A 20,624-nucleotide genomic window follows, 5' to 3' on the forward strand; every position below is an offset into this window, starting at 1 on the left:
TTCTGACTTACTTCACTCTTTATGACAGACTCTAGGTCCATCCACCTCACTACAAATAACTCAATTTCATTTCTTTTTATGGCTGAGTAATAGTCTATTATATATATGTGCCACATCTTCTTTATCCATTCATCTGTCGGTGGACACTTAGGTTGCTTCCATGTCCTGGCTATTGTAAATAGAGCTGCAATGAACATTGTGGTACAAGACTCTTTTTGAATTATGGTTTTCTCAGGGTATATGCCCAGTAGTGGGATTGCTGGGTCATATGGTAGTTCTATTTTTAGTTTTTTAAGGAACCCAGGAGTCATATTTTGAAGGTTCCGGCTTACTGCCATTCCTAGGAGTAGGGATTTCATTCCATAGAAAATGGATGTTCACTAAAGGTTCACAGAAGGATATGATTCTATTTCTACCTGCTAACTCCTGCTACAGAGTAATGGATGAATTGTTGGGTGGCAGGCTGGTTAGAAATAGGAATGGCAAGGAACCAATGGAAAGTTATTGAAATAATTCAGGGGAGGGATAAAGATGGTTAGAATTAAGGCAGCAAAAAGGATGGATGAAAGATTAAATCAAGACATATTTGGGTACTAGAGACAAGTATTCTGACTTATTACATGCAAAGTTATCAAGGGTGACACTATGGTATCTAACTTCTATGGTGAGTGGTGCCTTTCCCCATGTCCCAGATTATAGAAGCAACTGATTGCAACATGGTGAAGATAATAAATTTGGTTTGGAAAGTTTTTATTTGAAGTGAGATATAAAATTGAAGAGGTCCAGCATTTTGATGGTTTTGATCAGAAGTTCATGAGTAGAAATATAAACTTGCAAGTCCTAGGTACATAGAGGGCAGCTGACACAAGGTAACGACCCAAGAGGAAATGTCAGAGAAATCAAAAAAGAAGGAAATTTCAAAAAGTGAGCCATCAGAGTAACAAAAGCCACAAAGGGGCCATGCCTGTGATATGTGGTTATTAGAATGTCTGCTATCAAGTTGATAGCATGAAACTGTTGATGCGGAGAGTGAAGAAGAAACTGAGACCTCCAGTGAATTAAGGCATAATTGGAAGTTGAAGAAGTAGAATATTTCATGAAGTTTAGCCCTGAAAGGAATAAAGGGTGAAAGCAGCCACTGCAAGGGAAGGTAAGGCAAAGGACAGTAAGGATGAAAGAACTGGGCATGCACGTAGCATGCAGGGAAGAAGCCCATGGAGAAGGTAAGGTACAAGAGAGGACAGAGTTGGGGGGTGCTGTTTGAGGCTATGGAGAAGTAACAAGGAATGGAATTAAGAATGCAGATGAAAGAATTACTATTACAAGGCAGGGAGTCACCTTTTCATGTAAAGTCAGAAGAAAGTAGGTGAAGATGTAGACGATGTAAGAAAGAACTGAAGTACCTAATTCATGCTTAATGACCTCTACTTTTTCTATGAAGAAAGCTATAAGAAAATTTGCTGAGAATTTGTGAAAGTAGGGAGAGAAGACAGATTTGATATTAGGGTTAAGGATTTTATTTTTCTTTCAAACATAAGAAATAGATTTCCTCTAAGGGACAAGTTTATTTACTCTACATTGGAACAAAATTCAAATGAGGTCAATTTTACAATTAACTTCACTTCACTTTTCCCTATTTGGAGTCCATACTAGGATTTTTTTAAAGTAGCTAATTTTCCCAATAGGTAGCTAGCTCAGGTCAATGAAACACATACTGATCTTAATTTATGTGAGTTACCATGTCAGGTGCTAAGAATACAAAAGTGACTAAGATATGGTGATCTCCCTATGGAAGTTATGGTCAAAATTTGAAAAACTGACACAAACAGCAATTTTATAAGAGAGGTATGCACAGGTTATTATGGGAGCAAACAGCTGGGACATTTAGCTCTGGAGGAGGTGAGCCTTGCAGGATGATCTAGAGTGAGTCAGGTCAAGAAAGGTGGGACAGTGTATCAGTCAGAGTGAGAGTGGAGGCACAATGCCATAGGGCATGGGAGAGCATGATGTTTGAAACTACAAGCTAAGTGACAATGCTCATTGCCAATTTTAACTAGCTTTGAGAATTTTTAATTGTGGTAGACTCAACATGAGGTTATATTTCCTTCTCGGATATAGAATTAAAAGTAGTAAAAGAACCTTCTCCTTCTCCCACAGCCTAAATGTACAACTAGAATTTCTTGTATCTACTTGGTTATTTGTGCTTCTGTAATTACTCTCACTGGTCAGGATATAGCACTTATAATCCATTCTTCAGGCAAACTTCTAGACCCATTTTGCTTCTTTAAGAATGCAATGTCACACAGCTTTTATGTCAATACACAATCACTGGGGAAAGTTGGGAAGAATACACTGAACTATTAATAGTGATTCCACTGGGGTGAAGGTTGGAAGGAGAGAGGTGGAAAGACAGAAAACGTGGACTTCTACTTCCTACTTTAACAAATTGAAAGAGTGGGATTATGAATGAGTTTTTCTTTTTGATGTTCTTTAGTATTTTTCCAATAAAACACTAAAAACAGTTTATAAAAAGCAAATACTGAATAATCATTGGACACAAGAGTAGCTAAGATTTACTGGATGCTTTATATTCATCAATTCATTTAATTTTTACGGCAGTGTTATGTGGGTGGTACGATGAATGCACTATGCCCCACTCCCCCACCTCTTAGAAATGAGAAAAACTGACTTTGACAGGTTAAGTCACTAGCTCCAGGTCACACAGTTCCTAGTATTCCTGGGATTTGAAACAAGGCAGGTAGCTCCAGAGTCCACCTCTCAAATACTAGACTTTACTTCCAGCTATAGTAACTTACCAATGACCACCAAACAAAACATGGTTTAATTGTGTATTAGAAAGTGAATTTCAAGAACCACTGCTTTGGAAAATGTCACACATCAATAAGGTTAATATCTTAGAAGGCCACTGATATTTAGTCTCATTTCAAGAATCATGAAATTCTATGAATTTATGAGATAATTCTAAAATATTAACATTAGCTAGTATTTTTAAACTCCTAACACCAACAATATGGTGATTTTTAAAGATCAGAAAACAGTGTAAGTTCCTGGAGGGCAGGCATTTTATCTGTTTTTTGTTTAAACCTCTAAATATCTCAGTGCCTACAACACAGTAGGCACTTAAATTTGCTGGATGATTAATAGTTTTATTTTCAGCACACTTCTATTATCCTTGAAGTAAACCTTAAAACCTTACAAATGGCTGCCATTTTAAAGGCAATCTTAAGTCAGGTTTTGGATAATAGTTCATTCTAATGTAATTGAGGTGTAATAGGGTTTAAATGTTTAATTTCTATTCTAGCGTTTGTTATTTCCCTATGATACTTTCCCAAAGAAAATTAAGCACCTTGTGAAAGACCACATATTATTACAAATAAGAACCAAATTATCTGCATAGAAATGTTAATATGCTTCTTTCAGAAGCTTGCAAGATTTAATAGCTGCATATTTTCAACTTAATTTTACTGAGAAATAATTTGTCCTCTAAGGTAATTTCTTTGTATTTAATAGGAATTTAAGTTAGTACATTAACTTAAATCAACAAGACATGGTCTTAGAGCCCACGTTTATTTCTTTATATCCTTATAATTTGTTCCGAGAACAAGAGAGGAGGGGTCAGAATGTAAGCATTATTTCTTCTACACCAAACAAAAGCAAATTACATAGAATATAATAAAAAGACATAAAGAGCTACACAATTCTATTATGAAAGGCAATCATAAAGTGGTATCTTGGACTAGACCTTAAACAATTGAAAAGAATATTGCATCTCATCTTTAAGTTTATACGCAAATCATCTAAAACAGATCCAAACTATGTCTAATGGGACCCCTGAGAAAAAAATTATACCAGGTTCCCCATTAGGAAATTTTAGTATTTATAAAATCATACAATGTTTTAACAAGTTCTCAAATATTAATTAAATGACTTGATCATGTGACAAACTCTAGCTTATAGTCATTATTAACTTATAATAATCATAATAGCTAACCTTCACTTAGCACTTGAAAGGGTTAGGTACTATGCTTACTGTTTTATACTATTTTATTCATAATGAAGGGAACTGGAGTTTAGCTAGTTTACATAATTTGCCCAAGGCTACACAGCTACTAAGTGAAGGAATCAGGATTAGAACTTTTTAGAATAAGCTAAAAAAGCAAACAAACACACAGTAACAACTCTAAACTATCACTAAAAATCAGCAATTATTTATGTACAAGAATTTGTATTTAAAAATACATGTAAATATTCTTTCCATTTGCTAAATTTGGCATTAGCTGAGCAATCTTAAAATTGGTCAAAATATGGATTTTGTTCATCATATAATCACTGTAAAATCCTATTTCTTACAGCTATTTTTTTGAAGGCAGAGACTATATGAACATTTCACCTCTCTATCCCTGGCACATAATAAGCATTTAAATGTCATCAAATGATTCACAGCACTGTTTCAGTAAAGTGCTCTATGACTTTAAAATAAAAACCATGAACTATTTTTTCATTTTTTCTATACATCAATTTTTCTGGTTCCCTTTAGATTAGACATGAGTATAAGAAAAAAAAAGAGAACTAATTTTTCCTTATTTAAGTAGAGTTCACATCAAAAGAGAAAAGAGAAAAAAGTTATTTTGTTTTCTATAATAGGTCTTTAAAATCAATTTGGGGAAAGCCACTGAAGAATTCTAATAAAGAACAAAATTCAGAATCCTACAGGTTTTGGCTTAAATATCACCTCTTCAGAGAAGTCTTCCCTAATCATTGTCTCATGTAACACTGAAGACAAATTTCCACTATCAGGACAAGGCTTTGAGTTATCATCCTCCCAAAACAACAACAAAAAAATTGTGTCATCTGGTTGAACTCTTGGTCAGTCAAGTGAACTTAAATTTGTTCAGAATATACTTCTGTTTATTATAAAACTAAACTTTTAAACTTAGATATCATTTATTCTGACTTGGAAACTAGAATAGAACAGAATCTCTAGTCTGACAAATTTAGAATTAGTATCTTATGAAAGTTGAGTCTATATCAGAGCACTGAAATCAACCCAAGAAATATGCCAAATGCTCTGAGATCTCAGAATAGTGACAGCATCTGTCCAATGGAGCCTCTGAAGTCTTTCCAAAGGCTGAAACAGGTGCCTACCTTTGGGCTCAAAGCTCAGTCTTTTAGCTCTTCACATTTTCTCCCTTGAGGATTTACGTCAAACTCCTAACTCGTAAAGGGACTGATGACTTTGAAATTTCTCTCTGTAGCTTTTCCTTCGAGAACTTCTGTAATATGTGTGCCCTATTTGCCCACTGGGCATTTCCACTTAGATGCCTGTCTTACTATCATTTACAGTTCACTCTACCTGAGATGAATTTAAAGCTCCCTGTTTCTATTGGTGGTACTTTTATCCTCCAAAGCAGGAAAAAAAAAAAAAAAAATCACAGAAGTTCACCAAATTCCATTGGGTTCTTCTTCATAGTATCTCTTCTATGAATCCCCTCCTGTACTTAGCATCTACTCCCAGTAGTACCCTGGATTGATTAGTAGAGGCAGATCTATACAGAAGCCATTCCCATGACCTGAGAGGACCAATCCTCCTAAAGCACAACCTTTACCATGTTACTTCTTAACTCAAAAGATGCATTCTCTACCACTAAAGGAAAATATCTGTGATGGTTAATTTTATGAGTCAGTTTCACTGGGCCACAGGATGCCCAGGTATTTGGTTCAACATTATTTCTAGGTGTGTCTGTGAGTGTTTCTGGAAGAGATTAGCGTTTGAATTGGTGAACTGAGTAAAGCAGATGGCCCTCCCCAGTGTGGGGGGGCATCATCCAATCCGTTGAGGGCCTGAATAGAACAAAAAGGTGAAGGAAGGGTGAATTCACTCTCTGCCTGACTGACTGAGCTGGGACACTGATCCGCCCTTGACACTCCTGATTCTCAGGCCTTCAGTCTCGGACTGGAATCAACACCATCGCTCTCTGGCCTTCAAACTACACTGCTGGGCTTCCTGGGACTCCAGCTTGCAGATGGAAGATAGTGGGACTCTTAGCCTCCACAATCCCATGAGCCAATTCCTTAAAATAAATCTTATTCCTATTGATTCCGTTTCTCTGGAGAACTTTTTTTTACTCAATGTCTAAGCAGTATCCTGGTCATGGAGTGTCTCCAACAGTAGGCTTCAAATTCCCTCTCTAACTTTTTATTTCTGATTACTGCCCTTTTACTTGGTTACTCCCCCCAGGCCAAGTTAACACACTCACTATCCTCAGAATATTCCATAAGCTTTCCAAACTCTGAAATGAAAACAAGTAACACCAAACCCTAACTTGTAAAGCAGTTAACATATTCAGAATTTCACAAATCTATTCCTAATGATGACTTTTTAAGAAGTAGATACATTTCTCATGAAAGGGAACTCCAGAGAATTAACATTATAAACTTTGCAATTTATTTTCATAAAAGCCACCCAAAGAAGGACTTAAATATATTCCTTCTTGAAAAGGGAACCCTCCTACACTGTGGGTGGGAATGTAAATTGGTGCAGCCACTATGGAAAACAGTATGGAGGTTCCTTAAAAAACTAAAGACAGAGCTACCATATGATCCAGCAATCCTACTCCTGGGTGTATATCCAGAAAAAAAACATAATTTGAAAAGATACATGCATCCTGATGTTCATAGCAGCACTATTTACAATAGTCAAGACATGGAAGCAACCTTAAGTATCCATCGATAGATGAATGGATAAAGAAGGTAAAGTATACACACACACACACACACATACACGAATACTATTCAGTCATAAAAAAGAAATGAAATAATGCCATTTACAGCAACATGGATGCAACTAGAAATCATACTAAGCGAAGTAAGTCAGAAAGAGACAAATACTATATGATATCACTTATATGTGGAATCTAAAATATGACACAAATGAACTTATCTATGAAACAAACAGACTCACAGACATAGAGAACAAACTTGCGGTTGCCAAGGGGGAGGGCAGTGGGGGAGGATGGATTGTGAGTTTGAGATAAGCAGATGCAAACTATTATATACAGAATGGATAGACAATAAGGTCCTACTGTATAGCACATGGAACTATATTCAGTATCCTGTAATAAATCATCATGGAAAAGAATATAAAAAAGAATGTACATACATATAACTGAATCACTTTGCTGTACAGCAGAAATTAACAACATTGTAAATCAGCTATACTTCAGTAAAATAAATTTTAAAATATATTCCTCCTCTTTGATCTAGTAATTCCATTTCTAATTATAATGCTGAAATAATCATAGATCTTCAACACTTTTGTATAAGAATACTCACTGAAACATACATTCTCAGAATTATATAAATATGGGAAATGTTAAATTACCTTAGAGTCATATTATAGACAATGCAGCTATTAAATGTACTTTCTTGAAGGTTAAAGGCATGGGAAATATTTATGGTGTACTATTAGGCTAAAAGAATTAGAATAAAATATATGTAGCACAATCCCAATTTTGTAAACCGTCCCCCATGGGTTTACCCCTACCACAATATGCACATGACTTGAAGGAATACATCCCAGAGTGATAAATAACTGTCTCCGGACACTAGCATTGTAGCATTCGTAAATGTAGTCATTAATAAACAGCAGAGTTCAAAACTCACCTTAATGGACTTTATTCTTGGCTTTCTATTTCATAAATACTGGAAATACAAGTCTCCAACAGAGCAAATGTGCTCCTGAAAAGACCTCCTACTACGAATGCCCTCTGTTGTTGCCGCAGCAGGAAGGGTTTTTTAGGCTGCTGGCTTTGTGCACAAAAAAGAACACACTTCTCCATTTCTCACAATTCCTTTCCTCCACAGGAAGCTCATCTCTTTTTTCATATCCCATGTTGTTTTTCCATATTCATTCATGTTTTTCATATCCCATCCTCTCTTAATCCCAAATTGTAACATCTAGGATTAAAAACTATCTGCTTGCTTTCCTTTTTATGGTTTGAAGTTTAATCCTTTCAGTTCCACTTATGCCTAAATTATAGAAGCTCTTGCTTTATCAACTCCCGGGGTGACAATGGCTTGCACATTATTGTTTTCCTATGATGCCTGAATTTAATTCCCTGTAGGCTTTGAATAAATATTAGTTGAAAACACCCCCTCACACACACAAAGTGTCCTAGTCATACCTAAGGGGGAAAAAGTAACATTCTGCATGTTTCTAAATGATGCCTGTGTATTCCCCAGCACATCTCCTGTTACACTTACCTACTGTAAACTTTAGTTACTAAGTTGTTGATCTGTTTGTCAAGTTTGTATTTTCGGTAATCTTCCAAGCCATCTTTAATTGCAATAATTGTAAGGACAACCACCAGAGGCAGCATCGTAATTTCCTTTTGGAAGGCTTCTACCAAAGGCACCCAGTTCAGGACAACTAGAAACAGGAAATATAAATTGGCGACTCTGCAACCCAAACACACACAGGGAGGTATTAATATATCATGTAAAAGCCTGTAGCAAAAGAGGCAAAAGACCTGACGGTGTTTCCCTACAAGTTTCTATCAGCTGATTTTGGATGCTACAAAACAGAGAGAAATAGCAAAATCTAACAAATCTGAATGAACAATTTATTACCCCCCCAGACATCTGCCTTGAGCATACTTTAATAAATGTGCGATATTATTTATTACCTATATTATAGTAAATATTGCAATGTGACAGTCTTGAGTTGTATAACACATAAATACAAAGCACAGTAGGAAGTACTATTTTCTTTTCAAAAGTTCAAAAAACTTAAGAGGAAATTCAGAGTTAATGTGTTGTTGTAAAAACAAAAAACAAAACAACAACAAAAACCAACTCTCTAACTTTCAGAAGTTGATTTGATTGTCCAAACATAAGATTCAAACAAGGCTCAAAATACTGGGTCGGCCAAAAAGTTCCGTAACATCTTACGGAAAAACCCCAACAAACTTTTTTGGCCAGCCCAATAATTAGAAAAGCCCGAGGGTTTGCTTTTCGCTAAGATCAATGTTTCCATTTCTGCCTTTATTCTACTCAGAACCAATTTTTTAAGAACTTCCTCTGTTCCTTTATTTTATATATTCAAATATTTCCCCACTGGACCCTAAGGCAAATTCAGGCAGCCTCTTTCCTTAAAAGAAACAAACAAAATCTCAATCTTGCATGGTTCCTTGAATTTTTATCACACTTTTCCCATAACCAAACTTCTCAAAATAATCTACACATACCCCTCCTTCCTCACCTCTAATTCCTTTTACGTGGAAATTTTTTTCTTAGCCCTTTTTGCTATTTCTGTGGCTTCAATGATTTCCATGTGAACTACATCCAAATCTATAGGGCTAGGCCCTGAACTCTCTTCAAGTTCCAGGTTCTAATTCCATCAAGGGCACTAGATTTCAAGCTCCCATAGACAGAAATACCCACAGCAGTTAAAGCCATTAATTCAACAAATTCACATCTGTACTTTAACCATATCCACTGTTCCATGAATGTATATGGAATGTATATAAAATGAAAAATGAGAATGAATGTATGTGGAATGAATAATAAATGCTGAGAATCTCTAAGCTGATATTAGCATCTCAAACTCATCATTTACAAAAGCAAAATAATCTTCTAGCTGAGCTTCTTTTTACTTCTGTCATTCCTTTTTCTGTTAAACCTCCTGATCATCACATCTCAACTTGTTCACATCATCTTTTGACTCCTTTCACTTAATTCCCTACATCTAATCCATAGTATCTGTAATAGATTATCCTCCTTTTTATCCCCACATTGTTCTAAGTTCAGGTCTCCGTTACAACTCTCCGGGATATATGCAGCATTTTCCTAAATGTTTTCTCCTGCCTTCAATTTGTCTCTAACTGCATTAGTCACAGAGGACTACTTCCCAGGCCTCCAGCAAGTCTTCTATGCTACTGCCATTCTGCTTTTACTCATATTCCTTCCTCCATCTGAAATGTGCTTTGCAGACACCTCTGCCTTGAACTTCTTAACGTTCATAATTAAGTTCACATGCCACTTCCCTTCTATTGCTCTGGCTAGTAGTATTATTTCTCTTTTTGAGGTTTCCATCCTAGTTGGTAGCACCTTATAACACTCATCACATCCACTATGCCTTTTCATTGTATAAACATCCTGTGTCCCTTGCAAAATATAAAACTCTGTAAGGGGGCTTCCCTGGTGGCGCAGTGGTTGAGAGTCCGCCCCCCAGTCCGGGAAGATCCCACATGCCGCGGAATGGCTGGGCCTGTGAGCCATGGCCGCTGAGCCTGCACGTCCGGAGCCTGTGCTCCGCAATGGGAGAGGCCACAACAGTGAAAGGCCCGCGTACAGCAAAAAAAAAAAAAAAAAAAAAAAACAACTCTGTAAGGAAAGAAGCACCATTTAGCCTTGCATTCCCTTCAATACCTAACCTGATCGGAGGGCTTCCATAAATACATATTACTCTGAATTATGTCTTTGTTTCACCTAACCTTACAGCTTACATCTGAATTTGCTTCAGATCTCTATTTTCTCCTATTATCAAGAAGAAAAAGCTAGAATTAAAATACACCATGGTTTAATGGAAAGAACACCAAAGCAAGAGTGAGAAGACTCAAGGCTATAGTCCCTCGTCTGCTTTTGGCATCACACTGGCTAAACCACTGTGCCAAACTTAGTTTCCTAATCTGTAATATGAAGGTAACAATATCATCTCTTGTCATGAGAAAGCATCTTATTAATCATAAAGTGTTATGTGAATGTAAGAGGTCATCGTTCCACAACAGACTCTACCAGAATTGTCAAAGATAATGTCACAAGCCTTAGGCTTAGGTAACAACGTTATGAAAATGAAAAATCTTATATATCAATTAGAATGACCAAGAACATTCTAAGATTTTTTTTCCCAAAAAATAAAAGTACCTGTGAAATTGTTCAAATAAATTTCTTGGCACAAAATTCAAAAGCGTGTACTTTGTTGTCCGTATTCTGTTATTCACGTAGGTTCCAGAAAACTTTTCATACTCGTCCTTGAAGGGCTGGAGGTGGGGAACAACAATCCGGTGCTTTCCTGCCAGTTTGGGGGTCTGGGAGGACTTGCCCCTGCAGGCAAGCAAAGAGGAATAGCTGTATGGCCTCTCATGATCGTCCCTGTTTGCACCGCCGGTCAGCCGCTGCCAGTGATATCTGGCCCATTGAAGAGGCTCAGTCATGTCCAAACGCGGTGAGATCCAGGTTGTGTAGGTAATCTGGCAAAACAAAGAAAAACCCACTAAAATACTTCTCATAAGCTTCTGGAAAGTCTTAAAGAATAGTAATAATAGTAAAATTAAATTTTTTTCTATACTAAATAAACAAATGACTCAATGGTTCAAGGTATCAATGTCAGAGTAAAATGAGTCACTGGAACTCCGTTTTAACCAGATCTTTATGAAATAGAGCATACACCTTCTGCCTCATGGGCTGATCACCTGATCACCTAAGCAACAAGACCTAAAAGGCTACTCCACAACTTGAGGCAAATAATTTGGGCTTACTACGTACAAGTCTCTTAACTTATCATCCGTTTTCTCATCCATGAAACGGGACTGTCACACATGTCAGGAAATTGTTGTAAGGATTAAGGGAATAACATGTAAATCACCTAGCATAAAGCCTGATATAGAGTAAGCAGTCAGTAAAACCCATTCTGTGCAGATAACAAAAATGGCCACAAATGCTTTCCATCCCTGTATGCACATCCTTTCACCCATCAAGTGGTGAAGTCTTTCTCTACCCATTGCAGCTATGCTTGCCCATGTGCCTTGTTTTGGCTAATGAAACGGTAGTAAACCCGATACAAGCAGAGGCTTGAAAAGTGCTTGCTCATGGGACTTCCTTGACTCCATCTTCCCACTACCACATGCCTGAGCCTAGGCCGGCCTCCTAGATGATGAGTACTCCCGACCCACTTAGCAACTAATGCTCCTGTCAACATATGGATGAGGCCACTGACTGCCAGCTGACTGTCAACACGTGAGTGTGCCCAGAGGACACAATCTAGCACCGAGATGAGATGTCCCAACTGAGTACAACCCCAACTGCCAACCCACCAAACTGTGAGTCAGTAGAAGTTACAACACCATGTTTTGGGGGTGGTGTGATAGAAAACAAACCTAACTCCTATCTAATCTCTTCCTTATTTTCCTCATTTTCAGTGCTTATTTTCCAAAAAATTCAGCCCTGACTAGAACGTATGCCCATTAATTTAAAAAAGAAAAAAAAAAAAAGCTAACATTTATTAAGAGCACACTCTATTCCAAGCACTTTGCAAAGCGTTTTACATGCCTTATCGTATCTAGTATTTACATCAATCTTATGACACAGTCATTATTTCCATTTTACGAAAGAGGAAACAGGCTTAAAGAAGTTTAGTGACATGCTGAAATTCATGTGATTAATAAGTAGGTAAGGCTGACTCAAATAAAATCTTTCCAACTCAGCAGTCTACTTTTAACTGTTAGTGTGATTCATTTAACTTTTTTTTTTTTTTTTTTTTTGTGCTAGGCGGGCCTCTCACTGTTGTGGCCTCTCCCGTTGCGGAGCACAGGCTCCGGAAGCGCAGGCTCAGCGGCCATGGCTCACGGGCCCAGCCGCTCCGCGGCATGTGGGATCTTCCCAGACCGGGGCACGAACCCGTGTCCCCTGCATCGCCAGGCGGACTCTCAACCACTGCGCCACCAGGGAAGTCCTTCATTTAACTTTGTATCCAGAGTAGCTGGCACTTAGTAGATGCCCAAAGTTCATCCAGCAGGCTACGAGCATGTCAGCAAGTGTGTGGAGGGCAAGGTCTGGCGGCCTTGCTTTCTATCCTTGCTTTATCAATGTCATTGCATTTACTTGATCGTTTTAGGTTGGAGTGCACCTCTGGAGATTTTTAGTAAATCTGTGGGTGCGTCCTGACAATAAGAATTGGTAACAAAACTCCCCAGATGAATCTGATTCAGGTGGTCCGTGACCGCATTTGCAGAAAAACTGGGTTATGTGCTAGAAACTACACTGGCTAGGGACAGAGAGATGATTAAGACCTGGATCCTTATCTCTAGGATCTCAGGGTCTAGGTGAGGCAATAGGTATGTAAATATATAAATGCAATCCCAAGTGCAAAATAGTGTTCAAGGCACTGAAATAGTCTGGGCAAATTATTTAAGCTTGCTTCCTTCCTAAGCTTCATTTTAAGTTTATAACATGTCTATTGATTATTTTCTCTAAAGTGTTATACTAATCAGAAATTAATAGTTTCCCCCTAAGGATGTTAAAACTGTATCCAGCGTTCATGGATCTGAAATCATAAATCATTACCTAGCAGCACTGAAAGATTTGGTCCTATTCTAGTAATTCTAGTGAATCACTATTTTTAATAATCCATTCTAGTTAATACACTTGTTTACTCTATATTGGTCTTTAAGCAATCTCAGGGATTACAGTTATGTAGCATCACTTTATCACTGTATTTACAGAAAATAAGTTGAATCACAAATAATCTCACAAGAACTCATCAGATCTTTAAAATGTATATGCTCTAAAGCAAACAAACAACAGGCAGAAAGTCACTTTTAATGGGAAGAATACACTGGCCTCCAAATGTGTGTATTTGTGCCTGGATATTGGACCCACAATACATAGCGTCTACTGTTAGTGAGAGAAAATACCCATAAAGTTGGTTTTATCAGTTTTATACTAGTAATGGAAACAAGACAAAAAAAGTTCTACCCCATCAGTTTGCTGCCCTTTGGAGTTTGCTCTCTCAATTATCTGTCCATAGATAGCTAAATCAATGTAAACTGGTCAAAATAATCCTATCTTTTCAATATAATGTTTTAAAAATCTGTCTCTGAAGTAATTTAAAAGCCTAGTTTTCACTTCAGTATAGTTGACCCTTGAACAATGTAGGGGTTAGGAGTGCCCACCTTCCTCATAGTAGAAAATCTACCCATAACTTGTACTTGGCCATCCATTTCCACAGTTCCTAGGCATCCGCAGATTCAACCAACTAGGATTTGGTAGTATTGTAATATTTACTACTGAAAAATATCCAAGTATAAGTGGGTCCCTGAAATTCAAACCTGCATTGTTCAAGGGTCAACTGCATATAAAAATAGCTTTTTAACCTATAACTAGTAATGAGAACTTGGAGTTATTAAAGTAGTTCATAACATATCCAGAAATCTCCCCAGAATAAGGATGTAAGATAGTGCTTTATCAATGAATCAATAGATAATATAAAATACTTAACATAAGCACTAAGGGCTTTTCATGCATTTCATCCCATCAGGTGACCATTATGACACACCTCATGGTTTTCAGAAGGTTGAAATTAGTACAATTTTATATTATTTCTGGAAACTTTAAAAGAGAAGTTTTCATTTGCAATTAAATTCTTAATTAAGACGGAGGAGTGTGTATCCCTCTAGCGTCCACAATCTCACACAACAATCTAGATTCTACTTAGATTTTTAAATTTCGGAATACAATTTCTTCAGAATGCAAACTTAGAAATAATTAAACAAATACAGCATGTAGGGGGTGTTAACTTCAGGTAATTCATGGTGTATCTCAAGAACTTCACCTTTCCCCATTCACTCAGTTCCAAAGAGGCAATTCTACAAATGGAAAACATTTCATTGCCAAAGTATCCCTAGGTCCACCTTCCTCTGTGCCTTTTCAGAGCCCTTAGACTTGCATTAGGTGCTCTATTCACTCACATATTGTCCTCCCCCTTCTGCCTTTTCATTCTCAAGGAATTTCAGTAAAGATAGAATTGGGGCTGGCTCACTGCCCTCTCTTCAGCATCCTCTCTCGGTCATGGAGTCTCTGTCCTACTCTCCAAGGCCATGTGGCTTATCATTTTGTAGTGTCCCTCCCTCCCTTCAGCACTGCTACTCTTGCCTGAAAAGTAATTATTGGATCAAAGGACTGATATATATAAGATAAAACAGCGGTCCCCAACCGTTTTGGCACCAGGGACCAGTTTCGTGGAAGACAGTTTTTCCACAGACAGGGGAGTGGGGGGGGATAGTTCAGGCAGTAGCGTGAGCCATGCGGAGTGGCAGTTGAAGCTTTCGCTTGCCCATCCGCTCACCACTCACCTCTGGCCCAGGGGTGGAGAGGGGGGGTTGGGGACCCCTGAGATAGAGAAGTTGTTAATGTTTTCAAGGGATTGAACAAAAAGCACCAAGTGTGGAGGTAATTAACATGTGGTAAAAATTCTTTCAAATTTCCAGCTTAGAATTTATACCATCTTAGATCGAGGAGGAACGACCAAGGATCTATCAATATTTAGTCACTCTAGTTCAGTGCTTACAAAATTTGTTAACTGCCAGGCCAGTAAGAAATACATTCTGTGATGCAACCTGGAACACAGACACACACATACACACATACAGCTAAAACAAAGTCGTACAGAACAATTCTTGCATGCATCTTCTACTCTATTCTCTTTCTCAGTCTCTCTCATTTTAATACTGGTCAAGCTGCACTGAATTGGTTTCAAGGTTCGCTAATATGTTGCTCTACAAACTTTGGAGAGACACTGATTGCATGTGGATCCACATGGGGTGAAAGCATACATGGAAGTGGACAGAGCCATTTTTAGCTCGTGATAGTAGAAAGGCACTGAAAAACAGCAGTTGGACTAGAAGGCTCAGGGGAGGGCAACACTTTTCCCAGTAGCAAGAAGCCAGAAGTAGTCTTTTCATCCTTCCCCATCTACCCCAGCAAAGTTAAAAGTATACTGATACTTAGAGAAGGCTTCATTATTAATATTTCACATAAATATTCAGAAAAAAATTCTTTAAGATATGAAAGGAAAGCAAATCACAGTAAATCATACCTCATCAAGAATCAGAAAGAATCATGAGATTTTAAAGCTTAGCCGTTAGAGATTATTTAATCTAGAAGTCACATACCAGTAGCCCTTAAGCAAAATTCTACCAAATGATGTATTTTGTTATCACGGTGTTGCCCAACACATTGTTTTACATTTTTTGAATATAGGACCAACATTTTAAAATGGAGACAAATTTACATAAAATACTGATAATTAGCTTCTCTTAAAAAGAAAAAAATACAGAATATTGGGCACATGTTTTCACATGGTAACAAATGTTGAAGCTTTTTCATCACAGCCCTTGACCCTAACCCTGCATGTTCTGGTTCACCTATTTTAATTGAGTGAATGAGCACTCTGATCACTTTTTTTTTCTTTCTTTTTTTTTTTTTTTTTTGGTACGCGGGCCTCTCACTGCTGTGGCCTCTCCCGTTGCGGAGCACAGGCTCCGGACGCGCAGGCTCAGTGGCCATGGCTCACGGGCCCAGCCGCTCCGCGGCATGTGGGATCCTCCCAGACCGGGGCGCGAACCCGGTTCCCCTGCATCGGCAGGCGGACGCGCAACCACTGCGCCACCAGGGAAGCCCTGATCACCACTTTTTGACACATCAAATTCCTCCTGCTCTATAGACCCAGGTTTGAATATCGGTTGCATCACTTAATAGCTCTGTGGCCTATGTAACTGACCTCCTAGCCTCAGCTTGCTAGTGAATAAAATGAGATGCTGTTAAGAGTCATGGGGCACACTGCAGATGAACAATGTTCATTCTTTTCCCCACTCTTCTCCTTGGCTGTTTCTCAGCATAAATAAGTCAAGGTTGGAAACCCTGTAAGTTGAGCTGAAGTCCGAACTTTCAACACATTGCTTGCAAATTAAAGTTGTCCAAGTCTAAGTAAATGTTCTATTTATCTGTTGATACTTGAGAAGCAAGCAGCATTCAGTAGGATACAAATAGAAATCCAAACAATCACAAAAGACAGCAAGACATAAACTGACCTTCAGACCACCTGATCTCATCCTCAACCGTTTGCTCTAAAATTCATTCTATGTTTGTGAACAAACTGTATTCCACCTGTGCGGTGTTTTCCAAGCTCCCCCGACTGACAAGAGTGCCCTGAGGGCCCTGTTAATCACAGTCCCGTAGGCACTTCCCCTGGAGATTCTGATTCAGAGGCTACAGAATGGGGCCCAGGAATGTGGAATTTAATAAGTACCCAGGTGACCTATCAAGGAGGTTGCAAAGTATAACTTATACCCTGCAGCTGTGCAAATGCTGCCCTCTCTTTCTAGCAGGCTTATCAATCATATACCCACTCACCACACCAGCCTCTCTTCACCCTCTAGACTGTTTTAGCTTTACCTTAGAGTAGGGGAGATGGAGAAGGATCCACACAGGAGATACAATAGGGCATTCCCTTCTCTGCTACCATAACAGTCCTGAGCGCGGCTCAGTCACTGCTCCTGCTACAGTGGGCTGCAGGGAGCTTCATTCTTCAAAGTCAGGGAACACAGCTAAGTCCTGTCCAGACTCCACAGAGTCTAATGCTTGGGCAAAGTGAGGATCATCAACAAATGACCATCGATCATTGAATTTTATAGAAAAGTAATGGTAAGGGAAATGGAAGCAAAAACACCCTGTTTCCTCTTTCAGGGCCCAGCCTGGCTTTCCTTCCGCAAAAGGAAAAGATGAAAGTTTGAGGTAAGAGAAGCAGTCAATTTCAGCTTGTGACTGCATCATTCTACCTTTATTAATAGAAGGAATCTGCTCCTCCAGGCCTGAAGGATTTTTTTCAGGAAATCATTCTTTCCTTCTAGATTTGTAAGACCAATAAGCGTGTATATTAGTGATTAAGAGCACAGACTCAGGAGCCAGACACGGACATCAATTCCTGGCACCTCCACTTGCCACCTAACCATGATCAAAGGACTGTTGTGAGGATTAAGTGAGTTAATATATGTAAAGCCCTTAGAGCAGGGTGTGAACCACAGTAAGTGCTAAGTAAAGATTAACTGTGGTGATAATCTGAGAAATGTTCTCCCAACTACAGTATTTATTCAGGAGTATTAATTGAGAATTGGTATGCATAGTATTGATAGTAATGACTATACCCAGTTACTCATTTATGTTTAATTTCTTCAAGGGTATGTAACTCACACTCAACCACATGGTCACACGCAGCTTTAGCAACTTTGCTCTTCATTGAACTGGAGAATCTGCCAGGCAACCAACTAACTAAGCAGAGCAATACTCTCTCAACTGTTCCCAGGGGTAAACAGAGCAACCTTGTGGACAAAAGCTCCAATGCGCAACTTATTGTGAAGCATTTTTAGGATCTATCAAGAACATCACTCGTAATTCTAAGATTTAACCCACTCCAGGAAGAGCCGACTTGTCATGGTTTTCTGCTAATAAACCAGACGGTTCCATGCTTTATTTGACCTGATACTCTGCCACTGATTGGAAACCTGCCTTGAGAATTAACACAAAATTTTTAAAATATACCAAGAACTAAGTGCTTAAAGGTCAATTATCACTTGGCACAAGAAAGAATGTTTTAGACCTGGACATACTACTCCTGAATGAGCTTCTGTCCTTAAAGGTAGGGAGAAGACTATTTCATTCAAAAAACAAAAACAAAATAAACTATAGTTTACACAGGTTTTATTAGTCTCCATTCCTAACTTCGTTTTTAGTTTAACAGCAAACTACTACTATGTGAAAATTTGGATTACAACAAACTTGCTGCTGGTTAGTGATGGAAAAATACCATTAAAGATTAACTACATGAAAAGGGCTGCATGTTCCTAGGCTCAGCATGGCTACTTGAAGCCTAATATTACCCAGAAATGCAGTGTCCAAAGCCACCTGACTCTGGACACCTTGCTTTAAGTGACATTAACATTTTATCTGGAATTTAGAAGTTAATTAATATGACCACAGATCCTAAAGATCAAGATTCTTAATATGTGTTAACACTAGGAGAGAGGGATTGGATATGAGATTAACACAAAACAAAAGCAACATACACCCAACTTGCAATACTATTTCATAGCAAGGCAACTATGTGGTAGAAAGAAAACATTCTATTGTAATAATCATTTATTACCATCATATAAATATCTGTACTAAAATATGTAAGTATAAACTTCTTTATAATTGCCACTTATGAATATTGTCGGAAAAGCTCAATAAAATTTAGCAAATGAAATACAACTCAAAAGAATGGCTGCTGGAAGGGTTGACAGCATCCTCAACTGACAGCAAGAAAAAAGATACCTAGGTCCTACAACCACAAGGAATTGAATTCTGCCAGTAACCTGAATAAAGTTGGAAGCGGATTCTTCCCCAGTTTTTAGAGGAGGAGTCAGTCTGGATGACATCTTAATCTCAGCCTTTGAGAACCTGAGCAAAAAACCTAATCTCACTGTACCTGGACTTCTGACCTAGAGAATTATACACTAAGCTGGAGTTGTTTTAAGCCACTAAATTTCTAATTATTTATAGAAAATTAACGCAGAGGATCAAAAGTAGATCCTTGTATAAATAGGAAGGTAATATATGGCATAAGTGGAATTTCAACTCTGGGTAAATGGTAATTTGTAAATGGTAATTTGTTTAATAAATGGTCATCCATCTTGAAAACAAGAAAGCTAAATTCCTACTTTATACATTAAAAATAGAGCTTTTATTAAAATATTTTAATGACTTTTTAAATTTAATAACTTAAAAACAAATCTCTAGATAGATTAGAAGCTTTTAAGTTTTTAAAAATTACAGTAAATTTACCAGAAGATTTAGAATAATATTTTATTACTGTTAGCTGGGAAAACCTTTCCTTAAGCAAGAGAGAAGTTAGTAAAGACAAATAATTTAACCATTCATTTATCTATCATCTATCATATATAGTAAAAGTCATAAATAAAATCAAGAGACAAGTGCAGCTCATGACTGGCAAACTCTTAATATTCCTAGTATCCAAATTAGTTATAGAAATTTATAAAAAAAAAAAATGAAAAGCCCAATAAAATTGGGCAAGGAATATGAATAAGCAATTCCCAGAAGAGGAAATCCGAAGGGCCAATAAATATGAAGAGACAGTCTCAGTAGTCACCACAGCGTTGCAAATTGAAGCTATCATGGAGATACTGCTTTTATCCATACAATCGATAAATATTAAAATGATTAATTATAGCCAGTGCTGGTGAGGATAGGGAGACTCAAATCCCCTGGCAATGGGAGTGTAAATTGCTGCAATCTTCCTCCTCCTATCACCCCACACCCCCAAATTGACAGTATCTCTCAAAATTTTAAATACATATAACAACTGACAAAGCAATTCCACTTTGGGGAGTCTTACCTATAAGTATACGTACAAGAATGTATATTGTAGTTGGGGGTTTTTGGCACTAACAATAACCTGGAAATATCATGAAAGTCAACTGGAGAACAGCTGACTAAATCATAACATGTTGGAAGCCAACCTGGAGCCTCTGTGCCATGACAGGGTCATGGAACAACACCAAGACAGAGCTGCAGGGCAGTGCTGTGCCCAGGAAGCTGACTACATCTCTTCTGATCTGTTTTGTAACTTTGTGCTTCTGCCTTGAAAAAGTACATGGGCGATTTGCCCCCCGTCCCAAGCTTAACCGTGTAAAACATCCTCTTCCCCCTCCCAAACCAAAACCTACGAACTGGGATTTTTTAACAACAGCCCCTGGCTGGTGGGAGAAAAA

The 20,624-nt window shown here is 38.0% G+C and overlaps 1 protein-coding gene across 4 annotated transcripts in view; it reads right to left on the reverse strand.

Moving 5' to 3' along the window:
- ATP10D (ATPase phospholipid transporting 10D (putative)) overlaps positions 1-20,624 on the reverse strand; it is a 122,653-nt gene that overhangs the window by 71,527 nt on the left and 30,502 nt on the right. For 3 of the 4 annotated variants that reach the window (XM_024131934.2, XM_024131933.2, XM_024131935.2), the window contains exons 2-3: positions 10,945-11,270; positions 8,284-8,478 (exon numbers count right to left, since the gene is read on the reverse strand). In XM_024131934.2, coding sequence (XP_023987702.1) covers positions 8,284-8,478; positions 10,945-11,234 — 485 coding nt within the window. In that variant the 5' untranslated portion in view covers positions 11,235-11,270. Of the gene's footprint in view, positions 1-8,283; positions 8,479-10,944; positions 11,271-20,624 lie in introns of those variants that run through there. The other variant, XM_007117188.3, reaches the window with a different exon arrangement.

Source organism: Physeter macrocephalus, chromosome 7 (genome assembly GCF_002837175.3).
Source record: "Physeter macrocephalus isolate SW-GA chromosome 7, ASM283717v5, whole genome shotgun sequence".
Lineage (NCBI taxonomy): Eukaryota > Metazoa > Chordata > Mammalia > Artiodactyla > Physeteridae > Physeter > Physeter macrocephalus.